This window comes from Phyllostomus discolor, chromosome 1 (assembly GCF_004126475.2).
Source record: "Phyllostomus discolor isolate MPI-MPIP mPhyDis1 chromosome 1, mPhyDis1.pri.v3, whole genome shotgun sequence".
NCBI lineage: Eukaryota > Metazoa > Chordata > Mammalia > Chiroptera > Phyllostomidae > Phyllostomus > Phyllostomus discolor.
Window position 1 is genome coordinate 33123310 of NC_040903.2, and position 16961 is coordinate 33140270.

A 16961-nucleotide genomic window follows, 5' to 3' on the forward strand; every position below is an offset into this window, starting at 1 on the left:
CATTTAATCAAACACTAATCACATACTGGTTCGTTATTCAAAAATCAATCCCATGAACTCAGAATCCTTGAAAATGTATTTGATTTCAAGTTAAATCATTGATAATCCCTAAATAAGAATAGCAGGATTTTTTTTAAATATGGAGGCTCAATGTCCTTTGCCACATGCCTCCATTCAGGTCCTGCGCCGTACTTTTAACCAAGCCGAGCCTTTAAGAACGTGCCATAGACTCCACCAGAAAGGACATAAGTGATGGGAACTGGAGCCTGGAGAATGGCAGGCTGGCTCAACCTCTTGGAGCATCATTGGTGAGATCCAGCTGCAAAAGCTAGAAGCTATAAAAAATGCATGCAGGGTTTCTTTGTAAGCATTAACACACCACTACTTTAAATGTTGGTTCTGACTGGGAAATTCCTCTCTGCAGGTGCTTTTTGCCCCCGGAACCTCAGCAAGCTGCCAGAGCCTCAGGAGACAAAACAAATTGCTAACTTAAAAATTCATTATAGTATTTGCTCCCTTTCCAAGACATAAAATGTTCCCTATGATTTGCTCTCCTGAGCCCCCTGGGACCTTACTCTTCAAGGCCCCATGTGCTAATATGATGCTATCTCTAGTTCATATTAATAGACAGGAGAGAGTTTTTTTAAAAAACATATCGCACCCAGAAATCCTAAAATGGGAAGTAAAAATGCCACTAGCTGGCACATTAATTCCCTGAAGTAAGCAATGTCAAAAGTGATGACAAAGGTGATCTCAACACACTAGATTCCTGGGAAAGAAGTGTGAGGTGTTAAACTCCATAGCTTTCATTTACCACCATATAGTGGCAAATGGATGATGAGGTCCAGGGCATGAAGTCACTGTTAGAAGTCTGTGAAGAAAAGAAATACAATTCTTTGAAGTTATGAAAGGTAAGATTAAATGATCAGGAATATAATATAAAAGTATAAAGTTTAAGTTGGCATTGTTTTGAAGATATAAAGACCAGCCAGCCATCTGGGCAAAGGTCCAGACTTAGTACAGATAAAGCAGGTCACTGCTCACCTTATCACGTTTTAAAGACTCTCTGAGAAGGGCACATAAACCCAAGATGGTTGTAACCCAAATAGATCCAGTCAAGATGCTGCTCTCTGGAACGGACCCAGGGAGGAAGGAAGAAGCAGAACTAGCATCCAGAACCAGGGAAACTGACCCAGTCAGAGAACAAAGTGGATCCCTGGGAAAGGAATAAAAGAGTGAGAAAGTGGTGTCATTGATATTATTTCAAAATAAACCATTTGAGGCTAGGTCATGATTAAGAACAAGATTCTCTCTGAAAGCTTGGGTCTGGATCCAGTTCAAAGCACTTCTCTAAAGTTTGATCAGTAGGCAAATATAATAGATTAAATGGATGCAGGAATGGAAAGGCCTAACCCAAAAAATAAACTCATGGATTATTTAGGGATAATGTTTCTGTTCTAAAGAAATGCAGTGCCTTTTAACACGTAGTGGTAGACAAGTAGAAGCAAAGAGAACAATTTGAATAGACAGAGGTACAACTAAAGTCCTACTAAAGAGTTTGGCCAGTAATTATAACCCATTCCAGATGACATCAGACATAAACAAAGTCACTTTAAAGAGACATAATGGCTAAGGGTAAGGTCTGACTAGAACTCAGTCCTGAAGCACTAGCATATAGTATGAGACTGACATTATTGTCACTCAGGACAGTGATCAGCCTAGGAACATAGCAAATGGGGATGGAGATAGAGAAGGAAAGTGTTGGCAGTAAGCGCCCCCCACTGGCCAGACACAGAACCTGGGGGATGTGACTGGTTCACTCTAGAGGTGCTCTCAGCTATGGGGCTTGGATTGATCCCAGTCGTCCCTTTGGCCTGGATAAAAGATCCCTCAAGACCACTTACATAACTTTACTTCAATGTTCTCGTCCCTTAGCATTTTCTCTAACTGCAAATTCAGCCTCTCAGTCCACCCTGATACAGAAAGGCTTCATTAAATGATAAACATGAATATTTTAGTAGCTGGGAAAAGATATTTGCCATCAAATTAATAAACCAACATTCAGATTTACACCATTCTCTTGTAAATTAGCACGAGTCTGTCCTCGGAATGAAGCACTGGTGTGTGTACTTCGGGAACTGCAAATCTGACATCAGACACAGAAACACAAGGACTCCACCGCCCGGTGCGGCCATTTGGCTGCCAGTCAGTCAGACCCCAGAGTGGCTCTACCCCTGATATTGCAAAAAAAGAAACATGTAGAATCCTGTGACTTTAGCACCAGATGATTGTAATGTGGATCAGAAATCAATTATATATGTCAATAACCAATATTGAACACATTAGATTATATAAGAACACATACTGTATTTTGTGGTGGGCCCTAACGCAGTGCCTGATGTATAGGAGGAACTCAAGAGATGATTTTTGATAAATACAAATTTAAGAAATGAAGGGTGGTAAGGGGGAAAAAGAAGGAATTTGTGTAGTTTTTAGGAGATTAAGTGAGAAGTGATGAATTTTCATATGACGGTTAAGCCAAGCAGTTTCCATCATTTCGAGCAGCTATTCACAGAAAATGCTGGAGGACAGAGAGAACTACAAAACTAGATCAGTCACATAACTGGACTATTTATCCTAGTACAAGGCTATGAAGATGGAAGTTATTCCTGTTTTAATAAAAACATAAACGGATTATTTTGAAAACTATTCAGCTTGGAAAAAATTCTGAAAGTCTGTTCTATTTGTCTATTATGTGACTCGAGTGTACTAGTCCAAAGTGCTGAATTTCAAGAAAATTTATCATGGAAAGACATTAGAGAATACCAACCCATAAAAAAGAAGGATAAATAGTTACCTTCATGTTGTCTTTAAGGACAACATAAATCCGAGGGAACAGAGCACTCATATTAAATGAGTCATTCCTACTCAGCTTTGAAATAAAAGACTGGAAACTATAAGTATGCATGAATAAGTGGGAAAAACACATCCAAGAATCACTTAATTTCTTAAGTACTTTTTGGGAACTAAACTTTGCAAAATCTGGACCTTGGGTGAACAATTAGCAGCATGCCATGAAGAGGCTTAAAACGTATTCTCAGAACATTTATTTCTCAGTGATTAGATCTCCCTTTTCTAGGACTCCAGCTCCAATAAAACTTGAAATGGTTGTGATGTATCAAGTTTCCAAACAATGAACAAAACAAAACAAAACCAGTAAGAGAAAACTGTGAAATGGTTACATCTACTGCAGTCTTCTTAGGTAACCACACCAAGTACAGTTGATTGCCATCCACTCAAGTTTAGGTCCAACTCTAAGGCACGTGTCCACATATAGGACAAGGACTTCACGTTTCCTGCCGCACATCAGTCTCTGCCCAGTATTCATTTTCCATACACATGCTGAGACCCTATGGCCTGGCTAGAGCAGAGCCTCCTCCCACTCTAGACACACCAGCATGGAAGTCTTTTCCAAGATACAGGGCAGTTTTCAGAGGCCTCCTGTCTTGAGGATGTCCTGAGATACACTTCCACTGCTCAGGTTTCCCCTACCACTCAGGACAGGAGCTTGGCCGCCAGCTTCCAGTGACACAGGCATGCCAAGTGCTTACTTCTCAGTACCGAACACTGCCTTTTATTATGGAAAATTTGAAGTATAGTAAGTAAACACCCATGTAAGTAAATGATTCAACCAGATGGTAAGGACAAAGTACACAGGTCTCTGACAAAGAAGGTGAGACACACCATAAAACTGGGAATATGTTCTGGTGACATATTATAGAATGGGCCACTACACAGAACATCTTGGCATAAATGAATAAAGAGGTCTTTTTATTATTCTCGAGATCAGGAAGTTTCATAGATATCTGTCCACGCTTGCCACCGCAATCATTTGGAACTTGACAGGAGGCCTATAGCTTCCGTCATATCACTTCCTGGGAATAACTTAACAGACAGGGAACCGTAGTGGTGAAGAGTGGTAGTTTTAGAGTCAGGTACTCTGGGTGTGAGTTCTGCTGCTTACTAGCCTTGGGCCCTTGGACAACTTGTTTAAGACCTGTTAGCTTTCTCCAATCTGTCGACCTGTGAAAGAGGAATAAGAGTAGTAGCTAATGGAGTTGCTGTGAGAATTAAACGAGATATTGCAAGTAAAATACACAAAAAAATTTTTAAAAAAAAGGTGTTCAGTAAATGGTTAGGTTTGATAATGGAGTTACAGCTGTGTCAGTACCTCTAATCTTCTCCCATTAGGTCTATCAGTGGCCTTTTTCCCTGGGGGCCCCTGGGTGCCTCCTGGTCGCAGCCACTACATTCCCTTTCCTGTTCTAATAGCCCGGGAGGCTATGGCTGGCCAAGTGAGTTGTATAATCAAAGCAGCTCTGAAGTCAGAGTACAGTGACGTCACTCTGAAGTGGAACGTGAGGCTTGGTGTCAGAAATTGAACTTTTTTTTTTTTTAATTTTATTTATTTATTTTTAGAGAGGGAAGGGAGGGAGGGGGGAGAGAGAGAGAGAGAGAGAGAGAGAGAGAGAAACATCAATGTGTGGTTGCTGGGGGTTATGGCCTGCAACCCAGGAATGTATCCTGGCTGGGAATCGAACCTGGGACACTTTGGTTCCCAGCCCGCGCTCAATCCACTGAGCTACGCCAGCCAGGACGTGAACTTTTAAATTTAATGAGTTATTTTATATATCTAACCCCAATCCCAAATATGGGTGGGATTTTAATTTAAGCACGTAATCAATGGTAGAAACAAAGAGCGGAGGGAGTCAGAGGGAAGAGAGAATACAGATTGGGAAAAGGCAAGGTTGGCATAAAAGTTCTAATTGTGTCCCAGACAATCTTGGGCTAGGTATGGGCAAACCTGGCTGTAATTGTCCTACTATGAAAACAAAGAAGGAAAAGATGATCAGTTACAAAATTCATATATGCCAATATGTGTCATCTGTGCCAGCCCCTGCTCTAAGCATTTTAGGTGTATTAACTCACTTAATGGCACTTCTATGAACCAGTACCTTGCCATTGCTGTTTACACAGATGAGAAACTGAGGCTCTGAGAAGTGCAAAAGTGCCCCAGTACTCACTGGGGTAGCACTGACATTTGAACTCTGGTTGCCAGGCTCACAGCTCAGGCTCTTAAGGACTAAGCAGTGCTATTTTGATAGACAACCTAAAACAAGTAATAGCAAAATGACCCAGAGGAAGCATTTCCAAACAGAAAATTTGACAAAGTACGCCAATTTCCAGACTGAAGGATTTTCCAGGCTAGTGAATTTTTTTGAAAATATGACACACAGCTCACCACCTCTTTGTGCACACCAAGTAAAAACATTAAAACAACTACCAGAGATTGTCAACATCATTTCATGAAATAAATGACACGTAACTACAAAACAAAAAAACAAACAAAACAGAAAGAGCATAATCTAAACATACAGGATCATGTTTTGAAAGTGTGAATAAATTCAGTTGAGAAAGGTACACAGCCCTTATCTTTCTCATTTGCCTCTGAGAGGTGAAGAACAGCCAGAGTGTACCAATGGTGTGTGAACTTTCTCTTGAGAACCACTGACAACCTCCCTTAGGAGTCTCTGTGACCCCAGAACAGCACGGACTCAAAAGCAGAATTGAGACTCCTTCCTCCTCCAGCTGGATACCAGGGAGGTCTCAAAATTCAGTATTTTAAGAGCCAGATGCTGTGATCACATCAAAAAACACAGAAGGTCTGTGAGAAGTAGCCAGCGAAGGACTCGGTGCACGATCTTCACATAGATGCACGCAGCACTGACCAACACGAGCACGTCACTGTGATCTGTGAGATACACCACAGTCGCACGCTTACTGTATGGCTGTGATTTCAGTCTTGAATAAAATGACATACTATATCTTTTAAAAGAACATGATATGTGTAAAGAAAATGTAAGATTAACACCAGGAACATTATTAGATCTTCCCAGTGCTAATGCATTGGCAGCATTTTCCTATTTTGTTTGGTAAAGAATTTGAGTTGCTTATAAATTTATGCTGAACCCCACTGGATGCTTTCTGAGGCTAAAGCCAGCAGCCCCACTTGTTCAGGGAGTTGTATTTACAATACCTACTGTTTCTATATTTCCATTAGAATGCAATTATCCTGCTTGGGAAAAAATAAAGGTCACTAGGTTAATGGAGCTCACCTTTCTTTTTTAGCCCATAAATAATAAATCAAATATAATATTTAAAAAGAAAACCACATCCTGCATATCATTGTATTTCTGATGCTTTTTTCATAGAACATTTGAGTACATGGTGCTTATTATGGCCATAATCATTGCAGTCCATCAAGTTCCTACAGCAATGGTTCAGCCAAGTACACAGCATGCGTCTTTTAAATTGGTAGTTGTCAATACTCGAATGTTCAAGAAATTTCCTACGACATTTTCAAAGTAGATTGCAGAATGTTCTACTCTGACTTTAAGAAGCTACTCACAGAATTATTCATCTTAGCAAATACATAGAACATCTCATGAGCTTTATCGAAGTATTGACAAAGATACGCATTTAAAAAATTCTTGACAAATACAGATTCTAGCACATTCCTTTGCTTCCAGAATGGCTTCCCAACAGTGTTTGTAAGGAGACAGTAGACAGTCCTATGGCCGTGCCAATAATAATAAATCTTTCTGGGCAAGATTCTGCTGCCACTGGTTTCCCTAATGAGAAAATGAAGACTTTTTTTTTTTTTTTGTGCCAGCGAAAGAGCTGAACTGGGCTCTCGGCCCAAAGGGCCTAATCAATGTTTTCACTTCAGGCTTCCCAAGGGGACAACTAAGCAATCGTTCCAGTACCTGGCACATCAAGATTTATAAGGCAGAATAGGAACACGCAGCCTAAATAGCTTCTGAAAGCCATTTGTCTGGACTAATAAAAAAAAATAATAATAGAGCAGCTGCTGTTATATCACCATCACCCTGAAAATAAGGCTATATGTCTCATGAAATTTATCTAAGAAATATTTTTAAAATAAAAAGGGAGTTATAGTACACCCCAGAGCCTGCTATAAGAACCGTTATTAAACACTTGTAAGTCACTCCCCACAAAAATAAGGAAAAACCTTGCTTTCCACTTGAGACAGGCTCGTGTGACAAAACGCGCCGCCAAACAGCAGAACTGCACGCAGCGTCTGCCTCCTCGCTGAGGACTCCAGCAGCTCCCAGCACATCCCACCTGAGGGGCATCTTTACTTCAAATTATAAACTCAGCAATGGACCAAACAACCGTTTTCCTAAAGAACACAGCAATGATACTGACAATTTTTTTCAAAAGTTTATTTAAAGGGCATGCATCTGTCATCAACATCATGTCATTTTTATTACAATTAATAGCAACAAAAGTAACAACTACCATTTACTGAGTGCTGCTCTGTCAGGCACTGACCTAATAGTATTAAGTGAGTTATCTAACTTAATCCTCGAAGAGAAGATCCTAAGATCCTACAGTCTGTGAAGCATGGCAGAATATACAACTACCAAATATACCACTTTCACATACAGATTATTTTGAGCTAAAGGCACCTAAAAACAGTACATGCAAGATGAACATTCTAATCTCCCTTTTTTTTTCTGAAAACAGATTAAAAACTCCCATGTGAAAGATGGAGTTTTCACCAGAAAAGAAACATTCTTCAATGAAAAGTCAAAGCCGAGAGAATTCTAAAAATCAGAACTTGTTAAAATAATTCTTATTTTCCTTTAGCCTCCTCATACATTTGTTATTTTTCCACAATGACCTCTCTTTGTTCAATGTATTATAGTATTTACTGATAGGATTTGCAACTTCTCTGAGTCTTCATTTCCTTATGAGGTCTCCCGAGTCACATAAAACTTACCTAGATTTGCATGCTTTTCTCCTGTTAATCTATTTTGTGTCAGTTTAATTCCCAAAAATAGTCAATACACCCTAGGAGGGTAGAGGTAAATTTTTGCCTCCCCTACATCAGTGATGATTTGTTACCTAATTAAGACAACTGATCTATCAGCATAAAGCATTATGATATAACATTATTTAAATATAGACACTTATTTTCCTCAGTAGTGATTACCATTGTAAGTATTTTTGGCTTTGAAATTTACCTGGGCTCCCAGAAAAGGTTTCCTTAAAACATTAGTCACTTTAATGAATATCATCATATACTTACATCTTTACTTATTACAAGAAGTTTTACATCTGTTTTACATAAAATGGAAGCAGGCCGATTGGTGTTAGTTAAAAGGCAGATTTCCTGGAAAAAAAAATTGGATTTTTTCTGGAATTATTTCAGCTCTGACACTATTATTACAATGAAATTCTGGGACTGTATGAAATTATAAGTATGTGCCTTTTTAAGCAAATAATTTTTAAAAAATAAATCTTGAGCTTATAGAATTGATAAGAAAGGATTGGCCTGGTCTTACTTTCAATAATCTGTCAGTCCCAGCAGCATTAACATGTATGGACCATTTTCTAAAAACAGAACACTAGGTTGAATGAGTCTATTCCGGAACACTTGATGTGTTAAAACAACTTCATGATCCGCAAACACACATAACGTTTCATCCTAAAACTCCACTCAATAGTTCATTACTAAAAACAAAGGGTGATTTGTCCTAAAGATGACAAATGGAATGGAGATGCTCAATGGGGAAGGTGATCATATGCAAAACTGTGACACTTTTTTATGATTATAATATGGAAAAAGATGTACCAATACAAAATCAAGATGAGATAATCTTATTGAAAGGAGAGTGACATAACTTGAATCTCTCCCTGCTTGAGCTGGGACATCTGTCTGACCCAGACCTTGGATATCAGCACCCCTGGTTCTCAGGCCCTCAGCTCTGGACCAGGTGTTATACTATCTGCCCCTCGATTCTCGGGCCTTTGGGCTCTGACTAGAATTTACACCATCTATCCCCCTGGGTCTCAGGCCTTCAGACTTGGACTGAATTACACCAGTGGCTTTCTTGGTTCTCCAGCTTGCAGACAGCAGATTGTGGAACTTCTTTGTCTCCATAATAGCATGAGCCAATTCCTACAATAAATCTCCTGTTACATATATCTATACATATCATATTGGTTCTGTTTCCCTGGAGAACCCTGCATGGATTTTGGCTGAGAAATACCAGTTCAGATGATCTCCAAGTTTCTTCCCTTTAGTTGAAAATCAATGGCTCTATTTGATCTGCACACAGTTGAGGCAGCACAGAAGAGTGAACAGAACACTAAATACAAATTCTATTCCCATTTCTGCCACTAAGTAGCTCTGTCAAGATGAGCAATTCAGTTAACTGCCCTGGCTCTCCATTCACTAAGGTGTAATGTGAAAGGGTTTGTTGAGCAGACTCTGAGGCTCCTTCTAACACTAAGTCACTGATCCTAGAGATCTTGGTGTCCACAGAGGGTCATTAGATTCTAAGAGTGTTTTCAAAATGCCTCCAACACTAGAACATTCAGTCAGTCACAGGCTGGCCAACATCTTAACTAATGCTCAATCTATCAAGAAATTTTTGACCTACCAATAATGGTATATATTAACAATGGGAATGCCCTGAAAAAAAAAGGTTTGATTTTGATAAAAAATTGTTAGAAATACATTTTTCTCCTTTGCCCTTCTCATTGGATTTGTTACCAGTAAAATATCTTAAATCCATCTCCTATTTGGTATCCTCACCACCAGTGCCTTTGGCCTAGAATCTGCTCACCAACCTACCTGATCTCCAACTCCTATTTTCCTGGTGATCACACCAGTCATCTACCTCAAGGTTAATCTGATGCATCTCCCTTCTACCTGAAAACCCTCAGTAATCTGTATGCACTACCTGTAGAATTAAGTCCACACTCTTTCACATTGGTTTTATTGCCATACCTTACCTCAGCTGACATTTCCAAAATAGACACCAGCAACTGTTCTCACCTCCCAAGACCTCTACACTTAGGGACTTCAGGGTCTGAGGATCTCCAAATCCAGGCTGCCCTCAACTAAATATAGAAATGAAGCAAGTTCTATTCCTACACACAAGCTGCTTTCTTGCTCTAAATCTTACCCCTTCTGCATAAAATCTTCCTCAAGAATAGACTCTCTTTAAAGAATCAAAAGTATTTCCTTGAATCAGTAACTATTTTAGTATACTTAAAAAAATATACCACCCTGCCTCCAAAGCTATATGATTTGTAACTCATTCATTTAACTGGTCAATCATTCATATAACAATCACTTAGGAATCTTGTGGGTTCTGTGTGTTCACAAACTACATCTCAGGCTATATGTTAGCTCCACACTGCTAAGGAAAATATATATTTTTCTAAGCATTTCAATTACTGGAATATTTAACACTTGAGGGCAGTGTTACAGCATACTATGTTGTTTTGATACAATAACACATAATTTTAAGGTGTTTAAAAATAAAAATGAGAAAAACAATAAAAATATTTTAAAAAATAAATAAAAATGATAAGAGACTGAAAAATTAAGACAATATTTACCCCTATGAAATCACCTTCTTCAAACTCACTTAAAATTTCAGAGTTGGTATTTTTGTTCATGCCTGTATTGCTTGACATGACCTTTAAATGTCCAGCAAGAATCAGGTAGCATTCAAGTGGTACGTGTCCTTGTCTTAGAAGCATACTTTCAGCTTCCAACCTGGGGAGAAAGAATATTAAAAACATTTCTTCTGCAAAATGGCAATTCTGAAGTCATTGGTGGCAAACAAAATCTTGCCATCTTCATCTGTAAGGAATTTTACTTGTTGTTAAGAAGCAATTATCTTCTTCTGGTGCAGACTTTGAAAGCACAGACTGCAGCAACTTGCCCACTGTTACAGCATTGGTGCCTACAATGGCACTTGGCTCACAAACTAGGCCCTCAATGAATATGCATTGAGTGGATTTACAAATAGGCAGAAGGAGGAGCTGCACAATCACAGAACAGAAGATCTCTGTACAAATGAATTCCTTAGATAAGTCCTGGTATTTTCACAAAATAAGGGCATTTTTAAAACACAACTGCTGAATTTGTGATGTAAGGCAAGATTTTTGGCTTTCTGGGAGACAAATCTGGTGTAGATTTGTATTCCTTTTAGCAAGACTTTTTAAAAGTACAAGTAAGTCATCACTAATGTCATCAGCAGGTTCTTGGAACTGCAGCAAAATGAAAACCACTTTACCATAAACCAACTGATATAAACAGGAGTCAAGTTCCTATGGCATCTCAACAACATTGTACCAAATGACATTGAACAAAACAGCACTGAGGACCTGCTGTATCATATTCAGGAACAGTTTGTAAAGCCACTTCTTTCCCCTATTTGTAGGTATTGAGCCAAAGGACAGTAGTTTGCCCACCCCAAGTTTATAGAAACAACTTGTCTCTGGTAGTAATGAACATTAAAAAAATCACCTGGGGCATTTCATGAAAGATCAAGATTCCTGTACACTCTGGAAATTCTCATTTGGTAGATCTGGGGTGGAGCCCAGGAATCTGTATTCTTTTTAAAAAAATTGACTTGAGAGAGAGGAAGAGAGAGAGAGAGAGAGAGAGGAAAAAAGAACATTGATTTATTGTCCCATTTATTTATGCATTCATTGCTTTATTTTTGTATGTGCCCTGACCGGGGATAGAACCCACAACTTTAGTGCATCAGGATTATGCTCTAACCAACTGAGCTACCTGGCCAAGGCCAGTAATCTGTATTCTTAAAAGGATCTCCAGATTATTTTGATAAGAACCCCACTGACTAGCACTGTATTTGAGGCTAAGAACAAACATTATTTATTTTATTTTTCTTATGGGAGTAATTTTTATGAAGAGTGGAACAAGACATGTTCTGTGAAATGTTGGGAAGCCTGGGTAATTTTAGATTTGAAGTTAATAATTATACTATCCAGAATTCTTTCCTTCTAGAAGAATAGCAGTTATAATGTCTATATCCCAAATTAGGCAGGTGTCATTAGGGAGAATGTTAGGGAAAAAGAAGACAGTATTACATATTAAAGACATTCCCACCCCTGTGTTATCAGTAGGAAGGCCTGAATTCCAGCACTTGATATGCTATGAATTAATTAAATGATCTTGAGAAAAATCACTTAACTTCCACTTCTAATTCTTTATTTATAAAATGAGAACAAACCTGTACCTACTACATACTGCATAATAATGTCTTAGAAAAAAATATGGAATATATTTCAGTTGTTCAAAAGGAAGGTATTTTATAAGTAAAGTAGTGGGATTTTACCCTGCTTCAAGAAGTTTGACAATGTAAAGGAGAGTTAGAAGCAGTATAATTCCCACCAAAATAACTATACAAGGTGATAAGCATGTCTGCTGCATTTCCATGGGTGTTTTTATGGCAGAAAACATGAAACTCTTCAGTCCAATACTTAGGAGTTGCAGCAAAAGCAGTAACAGAAGTATCAGCATGGTTGCACCAGTCCCCAAGTCCCACGGGGCAATACGGAGGGCCTAGGGGAGCCCGCATATGCAGTAGGATGAGTCACAGGGGAGGAACCTGAGCTTAGGGAATCCACTGCTTTTATAATAAGCAGTAAGCAAGCTGTCTGGAAAGAGACCAGGTACGGTGCAGGAACTGCACTGCATTACCTTCTCGGGATTTCCAGTGGCATGAACCATCCTGAGAAGGGTCCTGAGTAAAGGAATAGTCAAAGCTTTGGGATTTCGGTACATTCAGTGAGACGTGTAGGAATGCAAAAGGCCCTTCACAGACTGTAACTCAACATACTGGACTTGTTAATGCAAAGGAACAGAATCTTCAAATAAGGTTCTATGGTTACTCAAAAAATTATAATTCTAGTTCCAAAGGAAGACTCTGCAAAAGGGAAATTCAACTATACTATCTTCATTGCCTTTGGGAAGAGGATCACAAGATTAAAATATGACTCCTGACTTTCCACTATTAATGTTAATAGATACTAATATATTTTTGCATTTTTAATTGTTGTTCAAGTACAGTCGCCTCCATTTTCCTGCCACCACTTTTCCCTGCCACCCCCACCCCCCACCCTCAATCCTATCCCCTTTGGCTTTGTCCATGGGTCCTTTATATATGTTCCTTGATGACCCTTCCCCTTCATTCCCCGTTATTGCTTCCCGCCCCCCTCTGATCACTGTCAGTTTGTTCTTTATTTTAATGTTGCTGGTTATGTTTTGTTTGCTTGTTTGTTTTGTTGATTAGGTTCCACTTACAGGTGAGATCATATGGTATTTGTCTTTCACCACTTGGCCTATTTCACTTACATAATGCTCTCCAGATCCACCCATGCTGTTGTGAAGGGCAGGAGCTCCTTCTTTCTTCTGCTGTATAGTATTCCATCATGTAAATGTACCGCAGTTTTTTGATCCATTCATTTACTGATGGGCACCTAGGTTGCTTCCAGCACTTGGCTATTGTAAATTGTGCTGCTATGAACATTGGGGTGCATAGGTTGATATCAATTTTTCAAAACCACTACTTTAACTCTGTGGACTTAAAAATCATTAAAAATTACCGAAGTAACTGCTGCATCATAGAAATATCCTCAAGATAATGGTTGGTTTCTGTGAATTAAGAATAGAGGGCCCTGGCTGGGTGGCTCAGTTGTTTGGAGCATTATCCTGTACACCAAAAAATGTTGCAGACTCGATCCTAAGTCAGGTGTATATGGGAAGCAGCAATCAAAGTTTCCGTCTCACACCGATCTCTTTCTCTCTCTCTCTCTCTCTCTCTCTCTCTCTCTCTCTCTCTCTCTCTCTCTCAAGTAAATATACCTTTGAGTGAGAATTTAAAAAGTAGGGGAATAGTCAATAAGATCAGTAGCGAATCAGAAAATGAGTACAATAATAAATGTGTGATGGAAAAAAGAAGGAGGAGAAGCATGGTAAATGAAGAACTTACAGAGGGAAGAGATAGATGAGAGGTGCTGTAATGGGAAAAAGCCTGGTATTCAAGACTCAGTCAGATCTAATGCATCACAGAAAGAGCAGGATGACTCCACATTCTGTTTTCTCTCCTTTATATTGTAAAAGTGGATGAGGGCCAGTCATTCACAGCCAGGTTCTGAAGTGCATCATTTGGCTGCCAGATGCCCATTATACTAATTGGATCACCAGCCTCCTCTATAACTCATTGACACAAGGATTCTAAGGCTCCCCATTTCTTCTGCAGCATTAAAATTTCAGAATATCATCCATACAATAAACCATAAAATATTCACATGAGCCTGTTCTCTACTTTTATATGAAACTGCAACTCCAGGATGATCCTTCCACACCCTACCTGAGTGATGTGAAGGAATGCCAATACTAAAGAGGCTTCTTCTGCTTAAACATTTAATTTTATATTTCCAGAGAGCTTGAGGCTCTTGCAAATATGTACAGTTTGATTAAAATCATCTTCCTTAACAATTTTTTTTCTTTTTAAGCCTATAGATACAACTGCTCCAACTCAACAAATGCAGAAACCAGGGTATTTTTGTTAAGAATAGAAAAGGCAAGATTTAATACTGTCACATTCAGACATTAAAATGTCTACATAAAATACACATATAGCTATATGTGAATACTGAACTCTACGTAGAACTTATGAACATTATTAATTACTATAATACATTATTTTTAATTTTTATTCTCCATGTAACAGGGTAAACATGAATAAATAGTAAAGTGCTATCAATCTCCAGTGAGTGAACTGGTGCTTGATTAGAAGTAACTCTCCCTTAAAATTTATAAATATCAATGATTTTTTTATAACTTTTTTTTTTTAAGTTTATTTATTTATTTTTAGAGAAGGAAGAGAGGGAGATAGAGAGGAGAAGAGAGAGAGAAACATCAATGTGCGGTTGCTGGGGGTCAGGGCCTGCAACCCAGGCATGTGCCCAGACTGGGAATCGAACCTGTGACACTTTAGTTCGCAGCCCATGCTCAATCCACTGAGCTACGCCAGCCAGGGCTAAATATCAATGATTTTTAAAATGACACTTCATGTTAAAGCTACATTAGTTAACTTTTTCCAAGAAAGAATTGTATACATGATGGACCTTCTATGAAACGTGGTTATGTGTTCAGACAACAGAATCCATTATGACTGGTTAAAGAAAGTAGATTTATTACAGGTATTAGATAACTTATAGAATCTTTGGAAAGATTAGTGTAGTGTCCAGGCCAAATTTCCAAAAACAACTCTTGTGAAGATGCTGGGCAGACCCCAGAGCCACACTGCCTCCATCACAGCCAGGACACTGGGGCCGCTGTATCTGCACAAAAACTCCTGTGCTCTTTGCCAATATCAGTACCAGCAAAATGAATGGTCCACGTCCTACCTATTTCCCCAAATATATTGACATCACCTCAAATGTCATGCAGAAATACCTGTCAGAATTTAAATCACATTGAGGGGAGGCAGGAAAAGGTAGGTTGTTGTGTTATTTTTTAATTTTGTTTGTATTCTCATTATGATGGTAGAGTTTACATTATGGAGCACTATAAAAATATAAACTTTGTTCAAAAGATTTTGGGCAACCCCTAGTTGCAAAACGTCAACTTCAGACCTCTATCATAAAACTTAAGGTATTTTACCTAATACAGTTTGCATGTTTTCCTCTTTCCAGATAAATAAGTGGTCTATTACAGCAGTTCAATATTTTTTTTTATTTTGGCATTTTGCTTATAACAAGTCTTAGTATTCATCCTACTTTCAAATCTAGTTTCCTTCAGGTTGCTTTGAAAATTCATCATTACATGACAGAGTTCAAAGCCCAAACCTCCAACTATGACCCATATCTTCTGGTCAGCATTCAATGTATAGCATGTGTTTTGTCTGGGAAGTCTGGTTAAACTCTAGTCACCATCGGCCTTTCTTAGGGGACTGCCAAAACCCAATGGGATATTTTTGTGTCACTTACTCTTGATAGATCGCAGTCTGGCAAAGTTGGAGCTGCACTTCATTTGGCAAACTGTGAAATGACCTGTTCTTCTTTAAACATAGTTGAATCTTTAAAAGAAAACAAGAAGAACACCTTAGAAAAGGTCTCAAGGCAAATGATTATGTTGCTCTGTTATTAGCTCAGATCTGTTCAATAATTCTGATAATTAGAACAAGGTTTGGTTTTCTGTGTTCTCCAAAGTCTAGCCATTTCTTCTGTGGTAGATGTTGTTAGCTAAAATATTCCATGTCTGGATTCATGAGAATTTGGGACAGCCTTAAAAATAGTAAGAACTCTCCTATGGAAGTGAAGGAAACAACACTACAATGATGAAATGGTCTTCCCCAGCATTCATGAAGTTCCCTGGTGCTAGGACCCACATCCGTGAAGAAGTTGGTAAGGAATCCTTTAATACCTGCTTTGTCCAGAAAAAAATTTAGTAAAAACCCAGAACCACAAAAATAAAATCTGAAGGCATCCAGCAGTCCTTCATTGGAAGATACTAGAAGTAAGAAGTTCAAACTTTCCTTTTTCCAAAGTATTTGGTTTTACTCTGCATTAATATTGCATTTGCCTGGGATCTTTGAAAAAGAACTGTGATGTGGCTACTAAATCTTTAAAATGTTTGCATTTTTAAAGGGTCTAAAAACAAAGATAAGCTCACAACCCCCACCTCATATCATATACAAAGATGAACTCAAAATGCACCAATGACCTAAATATAAGACCTAAAAACTATTTTTTAAAAGATTTTATTTTTTGGACTTCCGGCAAGATGGAGGAATAGGTGGACGCACTGTACCTCCTCGTACAACCAAGATTAGAAAACCAATAATTTACAACAATAATTTACTATCAGAATAACACCCAGATCCGGCAGAGGATTTATCTGAATGGAAGTCGGGCAGCCAAGAAGTTGAAGTAGACGCGTTCATCCGGACTGGTAGGAGAAGACAAGCCGGGCGGGCGCGGGGCTGGCTGGCTCGGGTCGGTGGCGCGCGCGCGGAGGTCGGGGGAAGGTTTGGCGC

General features: G+C 38.8%; 1 protein-coding gene across 1 annotated transcript in view; it reads right to left on the bottom strand.

Moving 5' to 3' along the window:
* LOC118501910 overlaps positions 1-16961 on the bottom strand; it is an 80209-nt gene that overhangs the window by 37098 nt on the left and 26150 nt on the right. The window contains exons 5-7 of the mRNA XM_036031769.1: positions 15913-16001; positions 10501-10660; positions 8177-8260 (exon numbers count right to left, since the gene is read on the bottom strand). Coding sequence (XP_035887662.1) covers positions 8177-8260; positions 10501-10660; positions 15913-16001 — 333 coding nt within the window. The remainder of the gene's footprint in view (positions 1-8176; positions 8261-10500; positions 10661-15912; positions 16002-16961) is intronic.